The 16,072-nt window shown below is 39.0% G+C and overlaps 1 protein-coding gene across 1 annotated transcript in view; it reads left to right on the top strand.

Annotated features, from left to right (window-relative positions):
* The window catches only part of MUC7 (mucin 7, secreted), a 54,755-nt gene extending 38,886 nt beyond the window's left edge, over positions 1-15,869 (top strand). Inside the window, exons 2-5 of the mRNA XM_017879177.1 lie at positions 4,153-4,229; positions 5,989-6,057; positions 12,812-13,640; positions 14,520-15,869. Of these exons, the coding sequence (XP_017734666.1) occupies positions 6,004-6,057; positions 12,812-13,640; positions 14,520-14,764 (1,128 nt within the window). The 5' untranslated portion in view covers positions 4,153-4,229; positions 5,989-6,003 and the 3' untranslated portion in view covers positions 14,765-15,869. The remainder of the gene's footprint in view (positions 1-4,152; positions 4,230-5,988; positions 6,058-12,811; positions 13,641-14,519) is intronic.
* The last annotated feature ends 203 nt before the right edge of the window (positions 15,870-16,072 follow it).

Below are 16,072 nucleotides of genomic sequence, written 5' to 3'. Positions count from 1 at the left end.
AAACCAAATCCAACAGCACATCAAAAGCTTATCCATCAAGATCAAGCCAGCTTCATCCCTGGGATGCAAGGCTGGTTCAACATAGGCAAATCAATAACGTAATCCATCACATAAACAGAACCAGTGACAAAAACCACATGATTATCTCAATAGATACAGAAAAGGCCTTCCATAAAATTCAACACCGCTTCATGCTAAAAACTCTCAGTAAAGTAGGCATTGAGGGAATGTATCTCCAAATAATAAGAGCTACTAATGACAAACCCACAGCCAATATCATACTGAATGGGCAAAAGCTGGAAGCATTCTCTGTGAAAACTGGCACAAGACAAGGATGGCCTCTCTCACCACTCCTATTCAACATAGTATTGGAAGGTCTGGCCAGGGCAATCAGGCAAGAGAAAGAAATAAAGGGTATTCAAATAGGAAGAGAGGAAGTCAAACTGTCTCTGTTTGCAGATGATATGATTGTATATTTAGAAAGCCCCATTGTCTCAACCTGAAATCTCCTTAAGCTGATAAGCAACTTCAGCAAATTCTCAGATACAAAATCAATGTGCAAAAATCACAAGCATTCCTATCCACTAATAATAGACAAATCATGAGTGAACTTCCATTCACAATAACTACAAAGAGAATAAAATACCTAAGAATACAACCTAAAAGGGATGTGAAGGACCTCTTCAAGGAGAACTACAAACCACTGCTCAAGGAAATAAGAGAGGACACAAAAAAATGGAAAAACACTCCATACTCACGGATAGGAAGAATCAATATCATGAAAATGGTCATACTGCCTAAAGTAATTTATAGATTCAATGCTATCCCCACCCAAGCTACCATTGACTTTCTTCACAGAATTATAAAAAACTACTCATGTGTCATATGGAGCCAAAAAAGAGCCTGCATAGCCAAGAAAATCCTAAGCAAAGAGAATGAAACTGGAGCATCATGCTATCTGACTTCAAACTATACTACAAGGCTACAGTAACCAAAACAGCATGGCACTGGTGCCAAAACAGATATCTAGACCAATGGAACAGAACAGAGGCCTCAGAAATAACACCACACATCTACAACCATCTGATCTTTGACAAACCTGAAAAAACAAGAAATGGAGAAAGGATCCCCTATTTAATCAATGGTCCTGGGAAAACTGGCTAGCCATATGCAGAAAACTGAAACTGGACCCCTTCCTTACACTTTATACAAAAATTTACTCAAGATGGATTAAAGACTTAAATGTAAGACCTAAAACCATAAAAACCCTAGAAGAAAACTTAGGCAACACCATTCAGGAAATAGGCATGGGCAAAGATTTCATGACTAAAATACCAAAGGCAATGGCAACAAAAGCCAAAATTGACAAATGGGATCTAATTAAACTGAAGAGCTTCTCCACAGCAAAAGAAACGACCATCAGAGTGAACAGGCAACCTACAGAATGGGAGAAAATTTTGCAATCTATCCATCTGACAAAGGGCTAATACCCAGAATCTACAAGGAACTTAAACACATTTACAAGAAAAAAGCAAACAACCTCATCAAAAAGTGGGCAAAGGATATGAACAGACACTTCTCAAAAGAAGACTTTTATGCAGCCAACAAACATATGAAAAAAGTTCATCATCATTGGTCATTAGAGAAATGCAAATCAAAACCACAATGAGATACCATCTCACGCCATTTAGAATGGCAATCATTGAAAAGTCAGGAAACAACAGATGCTGGAGAGGATGTGGAGAAATATAAATGCTTTTACACTGTTGCTGAGAGTGTATATTAGTTCAACCATTGTGGAAGACAGTGTAGCGATTCCTTAAGGATCTAGAACCAGAAATATCATATGACCCAGCAATCCCATTACTTGGTATATACACAAAGGATTATAAATCATTCTACTATAAAGAAAAACTGCATATGTATATTTCTTGCAGTACTATTCACAATAGCAAAGACTTGGAACCAACCCAAATCCCCATCAATGATAGACTGGATAAAGAAAATGTGGCACATATATGCCATGGAATACTATGGAGCCATAAAAAAAGGATGAGTTCATGTACTTTGCAAGGTCATGGATGAAGCTGGAAACCATCATCCTCAGCAAACTAACACAGGAATGGAAAACCAAACGCTGCATGTTGTCACTCACAAATGGGAGTTAAACACTGAGAACACATGGACACAGGGAGGGAAACATCACACACAAGCCTGTTGGGGGGTGGGGGCTAGGAGAGAGATAGCATTAGGAGAAATACCTAATGCAGGTGACAGGTTGATGGGTGCAGCAAACCACCATGGCACATGTATACCTATGTAACAAACCTATACATTCTGCACAAGTACCCCAGAACTTATAGTATAATTTTTTTTAAAAATTAAAGTAATAAATGCATAAATGTTACTCATTTATTGAAAAATAAAACCAGAAGTGCACTGGATTCAGTCATAATATGTCCAGATATTCTTATATTTTTCAATATTTAAAGAAATTAAATTCATTTTTTGAAATTCTATCAATTTTGAGGTCAATCCAACTTACCACTAATTGGGCAATAACAAGGTGATATGAAAATTTTTCTACTGAAGCCATGTACTCAGAAAATCTTGTTTCAGATCAATAAAAATTCTACTCTACAGCCAATTTTAACTATAACAAGTATATTGTAAATGCATATCACCAGTTGCTAGCAAAGAAAGACGAAAAGAAATTAATATTATAGCCCATATTTACTAACTCATTGCTATCTCAAAAACTGTCCCTAACTTTCCACTAATGGCAGTATAATAGCTGAGGGCTTTCCATTCAAAAGTTCCATGTCAGAACCTTTAACTTACCTAATTTCAGTCTGACAACTTTGTAAGGTAGATTTCACACCTAATTAGCAGATAGAAAAACTGAGACTCAAAGAAGTTAGCTAACTTGTCAAAAATTACATGGATACTAAGTGGAGAAGCAAGGAATCAAACCCAAAGAATGTAAGCCCTCAGAGACTATATGTGCAAAAGAACAAACTGACTAGCCAGAAGAGGAATCACACCTTCAAAACTGTATTCCAGATTAATGATTTTACATAGTAGAAATATCTAATTTTGAAAATCTCTATTAAAATGATTCTTCAGTTCCTTCTTAAGTTCTTAAGTTTCTTTTTAAAAATAAATATTTATAAAATGACTAGTATGGATATCAAAATATCACTACTACGGGGGAAAAGGGAGAAAATTTTCTGGGCTAAAAGAAACTAGAGACATAAGAAGTAACTGCAACACACGGCCCTTAGTTGAGTCCTGTTAGGAACAAAATGACTAAAAATATTTTTGCCAAAACTGGGAAAATTTGAGTATAAATTCAATTTTAGATTATGTGTTTGAATTATTAATATTGTTATAGGTTGATGGTGTTGTGTTATAAAAGAAAGGCTTTTTAGAGAGAAATGCTGAAATAGAGAGTAGCTGTTACAATTTCTGTAGTTTACCTTAAAATACTTCAGCAAAACAACTAAGATATATAGCAAAATGTTAAGAATTATGAAAACCAGCGAATGACTATATAGTTGTACTACCCTCCTCACTTTTCTACATGTTTGAATATTTTTCAAGACAAAATGTCAAAAAATGGTTTTTAATTGCTTGTACTAAAAAATTCAGTGTTTATTTTTTGGCTTTAAATACTGTCTTGCACCAGTACTTGGCACCACATTATTTTTTTTTAAATCCTCTGTCCTTTATTAACTTGTCTTATTGACAAGGAAATATGGTGTCCCATCACATTAACTGTCAGAAGGCAATTACTCTGCTTACTTTGAGAGCCCAACAGGAAAAAGTGGACGATCTCTTCCTGTTGGGAAGACCCGGGCCATGGTTGTTCGTTTCTCCATAAGTGCCATCAATCACTGTTCCACTACTCATCAAGCACATAAGTTACTCATTGAGAACCTCTGATCGTCACTGTGCTCATCAGGAAGAAATTGATGCACAAAGAACTACTGTCAACCTCAGCAAACCACAACTATTCTTTTCTTTAAAAGCAAATTCCTTGACACAAGTGACCTTATCTTAAATCTAACAGATTTCCTATTTCCAAAAAGCTCAACTGGAGAGTTATAAAACCTGAAAATTCTCTTGTGCTTTCTCCTCTTTTGCTTCTAGTTACCATCCTCAAAGGATTGGCTAAAAGCAAGCAACTGGCTTGAACACCCTAAGAAGAAATATTCACACTGCACCAGGTATGTGGATACTTTAGATAGATTCTAATATAAACTAAACAGTTTTCAAGTAATATACATATATGAAGTAATAGCAATAGTTGTTCTAATACAGTTATTCTCCTCTCTTCTTATGAACTGCCAAACTGTGTGATAACACTCAATTCATATGTTATTAGAACACAAAATGACCGGTAGGAATGTTTTTGGTCTTGAAATTTAAAAAAAAAAAAAAAAAAAGGAAAATATATTAGGAACCTGAAGAATAATAAGTAACCATTTCTTTTTTCAGCTGGATCAGATTGTTTTCTTCTTAGTATGCTAGTACTATAATAATACCACTCAGACTTTATTAAGGATAAGACATTATTCTTAGTACTATTTGTTTTATATATATATATATATTTATTATTCCAGTCAATCCTCAGGAAATTCTTGTGATGTAAGATTGCAACTCACTCAAAGTCATGCAGTGAGTGGCAGAGTCACGCAATAAGTGGGCAGAGCTTAAATCAAGTCTCTGACTGACTCTAACATCCATTTTATAAACCACGGGATTGTATTGTAAAGTGTGTCTAATCTCGCAGCCCGCCACATTGACATGCACCCTAATTACCTGCCCTAATACGTAATCTGTCTATATGATTTAACCTTTATTTTGTTTTCTAAAGTTAATAAGCTGACATGTATACATCACATATATAACCAAAATGAGAAAAATAAAAGACCACATTCTTCTCCTCTCTCATTCTTCTCTTCTCTCATTCTTTCCTTCTACAACCTATAGCCAAAATACAATTCTCTTTTGCAAGTAGTTATTCAAAAAAATATATGTATTAAGTCTGCACTATGTACTAGGCATGATGACATAACAATGAATAAAGCATAATTCCTGTCATTTCGGGACTTAGAAAAAGGGTATCGACCAGACACGGTGGCTCACACCTGCAATCCCAGAATTTTGGGAGGCCAGTGAGGATGGATTGCTTGAGCCCAGGAGTTCAAGACCAGCCTGGGCAACACAGTGAAACCCTGTCTCTACAAAAAATAAAAATAATAATAATGACAATAGCCAGGAGTGGTGGCGCATGACTGTAGTCCCAGCTACTAGGGTGGCCAAAGTGAGAGGATCACTTGAGCCTGGGGGGTGCAGGCTGCAGTGAGCCATGAGCGCGCCACTTCACTCCAGCCTGGACAACAGAGTGAGACCCTGTCTCAAAAAAACAAAAAAGTTACAAGAAAAGGATTATCAAATGGCAAAATCTTCAGCAGAATGAAATTGGAGGAAGAGTCCATTTGACCTGGTTGTTTGTTCCAAGTGCCAGCCTCGTAGCACAGAGACAAAGAGCATCTTCATTCTAACATCAGGAATCTTTACAAAACTGTGCAGTATCAGGTCATTTATATGATGGTTCCCCAGAGAGGGAAGCTTCTTGAATTAGAAAAGAAATAAGAATAAAATTATTTCCTTCTCTTATTGCTAAACTTCCTAAGATCCTGCCTTTCCTAGCCAGTCTTTAATATCAATAGAAAATGTTCATGTTGCAAACTAGTTAGAATAATTCTTGAGTCTCTTCCATTGCTTCCTCTCTAAAAGAATGTATTTTAGGCCTGAAGTAATTTTGTGTCACCCCTATGGAATGAAAATGTATACATAATTTTCAGAAACCAGTGGTCTCTTTTAGCCTGTGCTTTCTAATAAAAATAAGTCATTTACCAAAATGCATTCCTCTCCCATAATGTCATAACTAATGGTAAGTCACGTTTCTGCTTTTCCCAGGAGACATCAGAAAGAATGAAAACTCTGCCGCTGTTTGTGTGCATCTGTGCACTGAGTGCTTGCTTCTCAGTAAGTATTCACCCAAATAAGTTTTTTCCTTAACTATCAATAACAAACATTTAGTGTACCTACCTGAGACTTTTAAAGCATAATAAGCAATCCCTATTTCCAAGAAGCTTGACATCTTTTATTTCTGGGAAACATATAAATATGGATAATTGACCGGTGCAGTGGCTCACACCTCTAATCCTAGCACTATGGGAAGACTAGGAGGGAGGATCACTTGAGCTCAGAAGACTAGCCTGGGTAACACAATGAGACAGTGTTTCCACAATAACAAAAAATAATAATAATAATTAATTAGCCAGGTATGGTGGTACGTACTTGTAATCCCAGCTACTCAGAGGCTGAGGTGGGATCTTAAACCTGGGAGGTCAAGGCTGCAGCAAGCCATAATCACACCACTATGTCATAGCCTGGGCAACAAAATGAGACCCTGTCTGAAAAATATATACAGATAGGTAGATAGACTAGATAGATAGGTAGATAGACTAGGTAGCTAGGTAGGGAGGTAGGTAGGTAGGTAGGTAGGTAGGTAGGTAGGTAGGTAGACAGACAGAGCATAAGGAAATAATTTGTTTCATTTATCCAATATCTACAGAGCACAAACTTTATAGTGAGTGTGATGAGAACTGACAGAGATGAAAACCCAGATTTGTAAGGCCTTTAGGTCTTGGTGTGGAATATGGATTCAAATCTGTCAGGAAGTCTCAGCATGATCAAAGCACTCCCAGGGGAGTTACATGACAGGATTCTCAGGAGAAGACAGGTAGCAGGTAATAAAAACTGAGATAAGGAGACTAGTCAGGAAGCTATGGCAGTGGTCCAGATAAAAGATGATGGTGATTTGCACTAAATGTCAGCAATTAAAAGGTGAGAGTGGGTTTAGGATATATTTTAGTGATTGAGTCTACTATACCTTCTACTGGATTGTATATGTGGTAAAAGAAAGAAATGAACAGGCCAGGGGCGGTGGCTCATGCCTGTAGTCCCAGCACTTTGGGAGTCCAAGGCAGGCGGATCACCTAAAGTCAGGAGTTCAAGACCACCCTGGCCAACATGGCAAAACCCCATCTCTATTAAAAATACAAAAATTAGCTGGGCATGGTGGCGGGCACCTGTAATCCCAGCTACTTGTGAGACTGAGGCAGGAGAATTGCTCGAACCTGGGAGGTGGAGTTTGCAGTGAGCTGAGATTGCATCACTGCACTCCAGACTGGGTGACAGAGCAAGACTCTGTCTCAAAAGAAAAAAAAAAAAAGAAGGAAAGAAATGGACAAAAATGTTCGAGTTTGGGACATGTTCCATTTGAAATGGCTAATAGACTTCTACATCAAGATATCAAGAAAACAGTGGATATATGTTGTCTGGAGTTAAGAAATCTCGGGGTAAAGTCTATATTTAAAACATACTTGAAGCCATGAGACCTTACAAGATCACCTAGGGAGAAAATGTAGGTAGTTTGGATATGGATAAAAAAGACGGAGGACCCACAAGAGGGGATAGGAAAAGATGGCTTCCAAAACCAAGAGAAGATTACAAAGTGGACCTTCTATCTTTAAGAAATTTAAGTTGTACTGGCAAAGGAAGATTAGAATTAATAATGATATAATGTGATTACTAGGTGATACATGCTGTAATAATAACCATATTTTTCTCTAATGCTATGTACCTGTATTTATTCAATTTTATTTTGACAAAACTTCAAACAACAATCAAGAAATAGAATGTACTTTTATTGAATGAGGATGGATAGCCTCAGAATATTATGCAAGTAGAGCAGAGAGAGAGGGCAGAAGAACCGGTGAAGTGGATGGAATTTACTCTTGGATATTCTCATATTTCTCACTTACCATATAAAATCCCTCAGAAAACAATCAGGCTTTTTCCCTGGACCCTAATGCTGATTTGTGTGACTGTAGAAGAGTGCTTAAGTTGGGCTCAGAAGATGTGGACTTAAACTCATCTCTGATGTTTACCATTCAGATGAATCTTGAGCAATTTAGAATCTATTTATAGGACCCTAATTTCCCTATGTATAAAATAACACTATATGCTTCACAGGGCTGCTGAAGGGTAAATGAGAATTTATAAATTATAAAATATAGTGTAGATGTAAAAATTATAACAAGATTATTGTAATCTCAATTTACATACTAGTTGATAAGGCTTTAAGTTCTGAATATGCACGGCGATGTTAACTTTTTAATAAGTAAAATTTTAACAGGGAATCCCTGGCTACCAACAACTCTATATTGAAAGAAATAACTTTCCATTCAACACAAATAATTATGTTATTGTGAAATGATGAATCTAGGTTGTTCTTTTGAGGTGGCCTTTCATCATAACTCCCACAAATCCAGACACCTAAAGAATCCTTTCTTCCAAGTGCTTAGAATAAAGAAAACTCTTCAAACTACCCAAATCTCAAAAAAGTGCCTGCTGAGAGAAACAGTTTCCAAAGAACTTGAATATGAGAAGGTAGCACAGTAATACCTTGACCTGATTCTTAGAAAATACAGGAATGTGAGGTCAGGAGTTCGAGACCAGCCTGGCCAACATGGTGAAACCTCATCTCTACTAAAACTACAAAAATTAGCTGGGCGTGGTGGCACACATCTATAATCCTAGCTATTCGGGAGGCTGAGACAGGAGAATCACTTGAACCTGGGAGGCAGAGGTTGCAGTGAGCCAAGATTGTGCCACTGCACTTCAGCCTCGGCAACAGAGTAAGACTCCATTTCAAAAAAAGAAAAGAAAAGAAAATACAGGAATATACCAGAGAGCAGCATCAACTCAGAGCCAGAAAAGGTCAGCCCTGGAGCTCTAGCAACAACCTGCTTTTGTGGGGTGATTTCAAGGAGTGGAGAGTCTGATTTCTGTCTTCCAGATATCCCAAAGGAAGATTTGAAGGGATGTATTCTGGAGTCAGATGAAGAGCTCTGTCAACTATAGCATTATTTACCATAATGCTTTCATTCTCTTTAAAAAAGGATCACAGGTTTTCAAATGGTCATAAAAATAAGCTGGTAGCAAATGCAGAAATGTAATGTGCTTTCTAATTTCAATTAAATGTAATCTTGGGCCAGGTGCTGTGGCTCACATGTGTAATCCAGCAGTTTCGGAGGCCGAGGCGGGAAGATCACCTGAGGTCAGGAGTTCGAGACCAGCCTGGCCAACATGGTGAAACCCCCATCTCTACTGAAAATACAAAAATTAGCCAGGCGTGGAGTGCACACCTGTAATTACAACTTCTAGGGAGGCTGAGGCAGGAGAATTCCTTGAACTCAGGAGACTGAGGTTGCAGTGAGCTGAGATCACGCCACTGCACTCCAACTGGGTGATGGAGGAAGACTCCATCTCAAAATAAAAAAATAAAAAATGTAATCTTGATCTTGCTCTCTCCTAGCTCTCTTCCTTTCTGACTAATTTTCTCCTCCCCTTCCTTCCTCAGAAAATTTGGCATTCCTCTAGTTATTTTAGGAGTCTTCTGCTTTCTTATACCCTCCTTTCTTGCTCCAAGTGTCATGTGTCTCTCCTTCTCCTTCCTTTGATTCCAGCCTACTCTCTCCTTGTTCCTCATGCCTTCTCCCTCTTCTCTCCTCTCAAAAGTGCAGTTTGCAAATGGAGAAACATTCTCCTAAAAGTTACTTAGTCTAAGACTCACATTTCCCATCCATATAATGAAGACAACAACCATACCCACCTTACGATATTGCTAAGAAATTAAATAAATTTGTATTTGTAAACCACTCAGAATAGGGCCTCATATAAAGTAAGTGTTATATAAAGACTTTTTTAATAAAAATAAATAGCGAATGTGAACAGGCAAGCAAGGTTGCTATCTTTAATACACTCTCCCTGGCATATCTGTATGTATTATAAGGACCTCCATACTTCAATCATCTAAACTCAAAACTTTAGAGGCATACATTTTCAACTCCTTCCTTTCTCAGACTTCTCTAAATCCAACTCTAGTCGACGAGTTCTGTTATAACCACCTGTAACTGCCAATCATAATAACTAATCAACATACTAAGTAAAGCAAACAAACTGGTCATTTGATACATGTTCCAGGCCATGCTAACATTAAAATTAATAGGATTTTAATTAATTTGCCTTCATATAAAAATGTGGTAGGTACTATTTTTGGTCACCTAAAGTAAAATAGCTGAAACTATTTTACATATGAATAAATACTTTTAAATGTTAATATTTTATTCAATAAGAAATTAGCTATTGTTTTCATTTTTATGCATTTACTCATTCAATTAATAGCTAATGAGTACCTGCCATAGGCCAGGCCTAGTTTTAGGTATTGGACTTACAGAGGTGAATGAAACAGGGGCCTTCGTGAGGCTCAGGTGATTAAGGGAATGAACCACATAACTATTTCAAAGCAAATAGAATTAGACTTTGGATCTGGAATTTAATTTAATCCAAATCATTTTATAAATGAATAAGCACATTAAGTGACTTGCCCAAAGTCACTCAGCTACTCAGTGGCAGACACAGGACAGAGCCAAACCTCCACTGCTGGTCTGTTGCAGCGTGTTTCATACATGTTCCTGTAAGATCTGGACATTCTTTGCAACATCCTCAGAGACCATCTGGAAAGGGAAAGACTGAGATCATGGAATGTGAGGCTCTCAATCCTGCTTCAATCAGAACAAGTCCTTAATTATGTGGATTGCATATTCAATCTCCAGGGAAAGATCTGTTTGAACAATATGACCTGTTTATTTTATGAGAAAACAAGTACCCCTGTAATGGAAAGGATCTCCTCAGAGATTCCTGGAGTCAGTGTTACCGATTCTGAAAACCTATGCCCTTTTAAGAGAGACCTATGGAAAAATATCAAAGTTATGAGTATCAGACGCCATTATGTTAACTAATGGCTGTTCCCAGTTATGAATTAAAATTTCCTGGATAATTTAATTTTCTAAACAAATAATCCTTTCTTGTATTGATGGATGTTGTGGAGAATGTCCAGATCTTAGAGGAACATGTTTGAAACACACTGCAACAGACCAGCAGTGGAGGTTTGAATCTGTCCTGTGTCTGCCATTGAATAACCGAGTGACGTTGGGCAAGTTACTTAATCTGCCTGGATCTCAGTTTATTCATTTATGAAATGATTTAGATTAAATTCCAGATCCAAAATCTAATTCTATGACCTCTTTGTTTTGAAATAGTTATGTGGTTCCTTCCCTTAATCACATGAGCCTCACCAGGGCCCCTGTTTCTCGTGAAACATCTCATCTCTGAAAGCCCAATACCTAGAAGCTACTTTTGAGGCTGGATGTATTAGTCTGAGGAAGTTATCTTATCTTAAACAACTCGGCTAGTCTCTCAGAAGTTATCACGTCATCTGCACTAAACTTTGTGTCCAAAGAAAGCTTTATAACTTGGGACTGGAATGATATACCCATTTGGTGATCTAAAAAGGGCTTCTGTGAAAATCATTAGGAAGAAAATGTAACCTATCCTTGTTTGGGATGGTCTCATTTATCCTATTAATATTTCTTTTCTCCAATTTAATACAACCGATCACTAAAAAATGTCGTATGAGATTGAATACAGGGAAGAGGGATATAAAAGGCATGAAGTATGTTTACAGATAATAAACTGAAACAGTGATGGTACTCTAACTCAAATAATGTCAGCAATGGCTAAAGGAAATAAAAATATTCATCTTGCAAAATGATGACCCACATGGCATAGAAGTTATTTTCAAATTTTGAAGGACTCCTGGATTTTCGGGAAATCTGCCAAAACATAAAATTAGGACCAAAGAATGGAAATCTTCATGAAGAAAATTCTACTCAGTTAACAATAAAAATCCCAAAAAACATACCTACATTCAGTATCAAGAACTCTCTATCAGGCTGCCTTAGGAATTACTGTAGTGAGTTCTTAATCAGAAAAGGTTAGATGCATAGACTGGAAAGCCTTTCAGCAGGTGTATTGATAAAAGATCAAGTATCAGATGTACAGTTGGACTAGATCAGTGTTCTTTTCAGATGTAAGCATCTTTCAGAAATCATGAAAATCATTGGTGCTCTATCCAGACAAAATACATAAACATGCAAATTTTCTCTAAAATCAGATGATTCATGAACCCCTGAATCATGAATTCTGTAATTCTAATTTTGAAACAATAAAGTTAAAAGGTAATGACCAAAGTTGTTTCTCCAATTTATAAAGGCTAAAAACTGTTTCCTGAAATATGGAGAACATGAGGCTGGGGTGGGATATTTTGTTTGTTGGGGCTTTGTTGTTTGACTGTTTCGTGTTTTGATGATGGTAGATATAAGGGGTGTAATCCAGAAAGGGCTCTTGGATCTCAGTTGAATGTCTTTGACTCAAGTTTTGTGAACATGCTGAGTAAGCAGGAAGCCTTTGTGCTGGGACCTCAGGCAGTAACTTGACCATTTTCCACCAGAGGAAGAAGAGAGAAACTGGAAGCACAAAAGTTCGTATCCAGCTAAGCATTCAAGCTAGAGCCCACAGGAATATATTCATCCCAGCTATCTAGAGGGTAGACATTTGACAAAAGAAAACTCTCTAGTAGCAATTCTTTCTTGAAACTTAGTGAAAATTAGGTGAAATTAGGAAGATAATCACTTGACTCAATAATGTACTCTGGTTTCTAATCCCAGCACTCCACAAATACTGCTCATCTCATGGTCAGCAGTGATCACCTGATTGATAAATAAATGGATACTTTTTTCATTTCTTACATTTTCTTTCTTTTCTGCAGTTCAGTGAAGGTCGAGAAAGGGCTCACGAACTACGTCACAGAAGGCATCATCACCATTTACCCAAACCTCACTTTGAATTACCACATCATCCTGGACTGCCAACTCACCAGAAGCCACACATTATAAAGCCCCATAAATGTCTATACAAACGCTGTAGGCCTAGGCCTCCACCTTCAGTTCATAACCCCCACAAATTCCCAAATCCTCCCCAGCCATCTAAACATCCAGATACTAGCAGTGTGGTCAACCCTACCTTAGTGGCTACAACCCAAATTCCATCTGTGACTTCCCCATCTGCTTCCACCAAAATCACTACCCTTCCAAATGTGACTTCTCTTCCTCAGAATGCCACCACCACATCTTCAAGAGAAAATGTTAACACAAGCTCTTCTGTAGCTACATTAACACCACCGAATTCCCCAGCTCCACAAAACACCACAGCTCCCCCACCCACACCTTCTGCAACTACAGCAGCTCCACCACCTTCCTCAGCTCCACTGACCACAGCTGCCCCACCCACACCTTCTGCAACTACACCAGCTCCACCACCTTCCTCACCTCCACCGGAGACCACAGCTGCCCTACCCACACCTTCTGCAACTACACCAGCTCCACCACCTTCCTCACCTCCACCGGAGACCACAGCTGCCCTACCCACAACTTCTGCAACTGCACCAGCTCCACCACCTTCCTCAGCTCCACTGGGGACCACAGCTGCCCTACCCACACCTTCTGCAACTACACCAGCTCCACCACCTTCCTCACCTCCACCGGAGACCACAGCTGCCCTACCCACAACTTCTGCAACTGCACCAGCTCCACCACCTTCCTCAGCTCCACCGGGGACCACAGCTGCCCTACCCACACCTTCTGCAACTGCACCAGCTCCACCACCTTCCTCACCTCCACCGGAGACCACAGCTGCCCTACCCACAACTTCTGCAACTGCACCAGCTCCACCACCTTCCTCAGCTCCACCGGGGACCACAGCTGCCCTACCCACACCTTCTGCAACTGCACCAGCTCCACCACCTTCCTCACCTCCACCGGAGACCACAGCTGCCCTACCCACAACTTCTGCAACTGCACCAGCTCCACCACCTTCCTCAGCTCCACCGGGGACCACAGCTGCCCTACCCACACCTTCTGCAACTGCACCAGCTCCACCACCTTCCTCACCTCCACCGGAGACCACAGCTGCCCTACCCACAACTTCTGCAACTGCACCAGCTCCACCACCTTCCTCAGCTCCACCGGGGACCACAGCTGCCCTACCCACACCTTCTGCAACTGCACCAGCTCCACCACCTTCCTCACCTCCACCGGAGACCACAGCTGCCCTACCCACAACTTCTGCAACTGCACCAGCTCCACCACCTTCCTCAGCTCCACCGGGGACCACAGCTGCCCTACCCACACCTTCTGCAACTGCACCAGCTCCACCACCTTCCTCACCTCCACCGGAGACCACAGCTGCCCTACCCACAACTTCTGCAACTGCACCAGCTCCACCACCTTCCTCAGCTCCACCGGGGACCACAGCTGCCCTACCCACACCTTCTGCAACTGCACCAGCTCCACCACCTTCCTCACCTCCACCGGAGACCACAGCTGCCCTACCCACAACTTCTGCAACTGCACCAGCTCCACCACCTTCCTCAGCTCCACTGGGGACCACAGCTGCCCTACCCACACCTTCTGCAACTACACCAGCTCCACCGGAGACCACAGCTGCCCCAATCACCACACCTAATTCTTCCCCAGCTACTCTTGCACCTGCCACTTCTGAAACTTCAGCTGGACCCACACACCAAACCACTATTTCAGTCACTACTCAAACTACTACTACTAAACAACCAACTTCAGCTCCCACTCAAAATAAAATTTCTCGATTTCTTTTATATATAAAGAATCTACTAAACAGAGTTATTGAAGACATGGTGGAGCAATAGTATATGTTGTAAAGTGTTCTGTCATTTATAAGATGTGATTTATGAGTGCAGAACTACCATCTTTACTTTTAGCACCAATCCCAACATGAAATTATATTATTCAGATTTAAAGCACTATGACTAATCTTTCAATCTAATTATTCACCACCACAAGACCTATTAACAAGACAAAATGCCTCTATCCCACAAGCCAGGTGCAGGTCCAAGGTTCAAAATCACTTTTGGAACCTACAGAGATAGCCCGCTGAGGGCAGAGAAAGTCTTTAGATAAAGAGAGAATATTATATGGGCCATCAATCATTTACTTTTTCCTAAATGTTGGAAACTACAAAATCACTACCTTGTACCCCCATCAAAATCCCACCTGAACCATCTAATCCTATAAACATAAGGGGGTAAAATTGGATCTCTCCAGATGAACAAAAACATCTAAATATCTGTAGACGGAAACTTTAATCTAAATCTATTGATAGACCTGTCGTTGTATTGTTGATTAATGACAAAACCCTTTAGATAATTATCTTTAATTTTAAATAAAATTTTCACAAAGTGTGAGCCAAGAAAGGGGAAATTTGATTTGAAGTGAGGATTAGAAGTGAATGACAATAAAGTCTGGCAGCCAAGCATGAACCAAGACTGGCACTGTTTTTCTTAGTGTATGTAATTGTTTAAACTGCAAAGTTGACATTTATTGCATTGTGTCTAAGTTAATTTCGATCCAATGTACTTGATTCTAGCCTCTGTGAACAACAAGAATACATTTTTGTATGTTCACATGGTGCTCATAATATTTCACTATCAATACAATTAATTCACATAAATTCCATGTGAAATGTATTCAACAATGGAATATTTTCTAAAACATTTAGTGTACATTTGAATGTATTTTAAACCACGCCAAACTATTACTTTAATGTCAAGTTTGCAGAATTGTCTCTGAAAATAAAAACCCTGACTTTAGTTGTAAAAGAATAAAAATTAGCTACTTGGTATACGGAGATGTTCATTTGGGATGTGGAAGCATTTTTATCTTGTCACTGCTACTTAAAACTCTGATGATTATGTTAGATTTTTTTTGCTAACTAATAAAGATTTCAAATGGCAATTTATATTCATTGTGTGTATCTGGAAGTTTCTTGCCTTTCTTAGACTCTGAGACTGGTGAAAAGAGACATAAATGAAGATTTACATTTTTGTTAACTCTGCCACTAATCAGCCAAGTGACTTGGAGAGGACACTCTATCTCTAAACATTAATTTTCTTTTTCAAACAAAGTGATTAATTTACTTAAATTAACTCAATCTTACT

This window comes from Rhinopithecus bieti, unplaced genomic scaffold (genome assembly GCF_001698545.2).
Source record: "Rhinopithecus bieti isolate Rb0 unplaced genomic scaffold, ASM169854v2 scaffold_905, whole genome shotgun sequence".
NCBI classification, from domain to species: Eukaryota; Metazoa; Chordata; class Mammalia; order Primates; family Cercopithecidae; genus Rhinopithecus; species Rhinopithecus bieti.
Note: the sequence above shows the minus strand (reverse complement) of the source record. Positions and strands in the feature narration are given on the sequence as shown.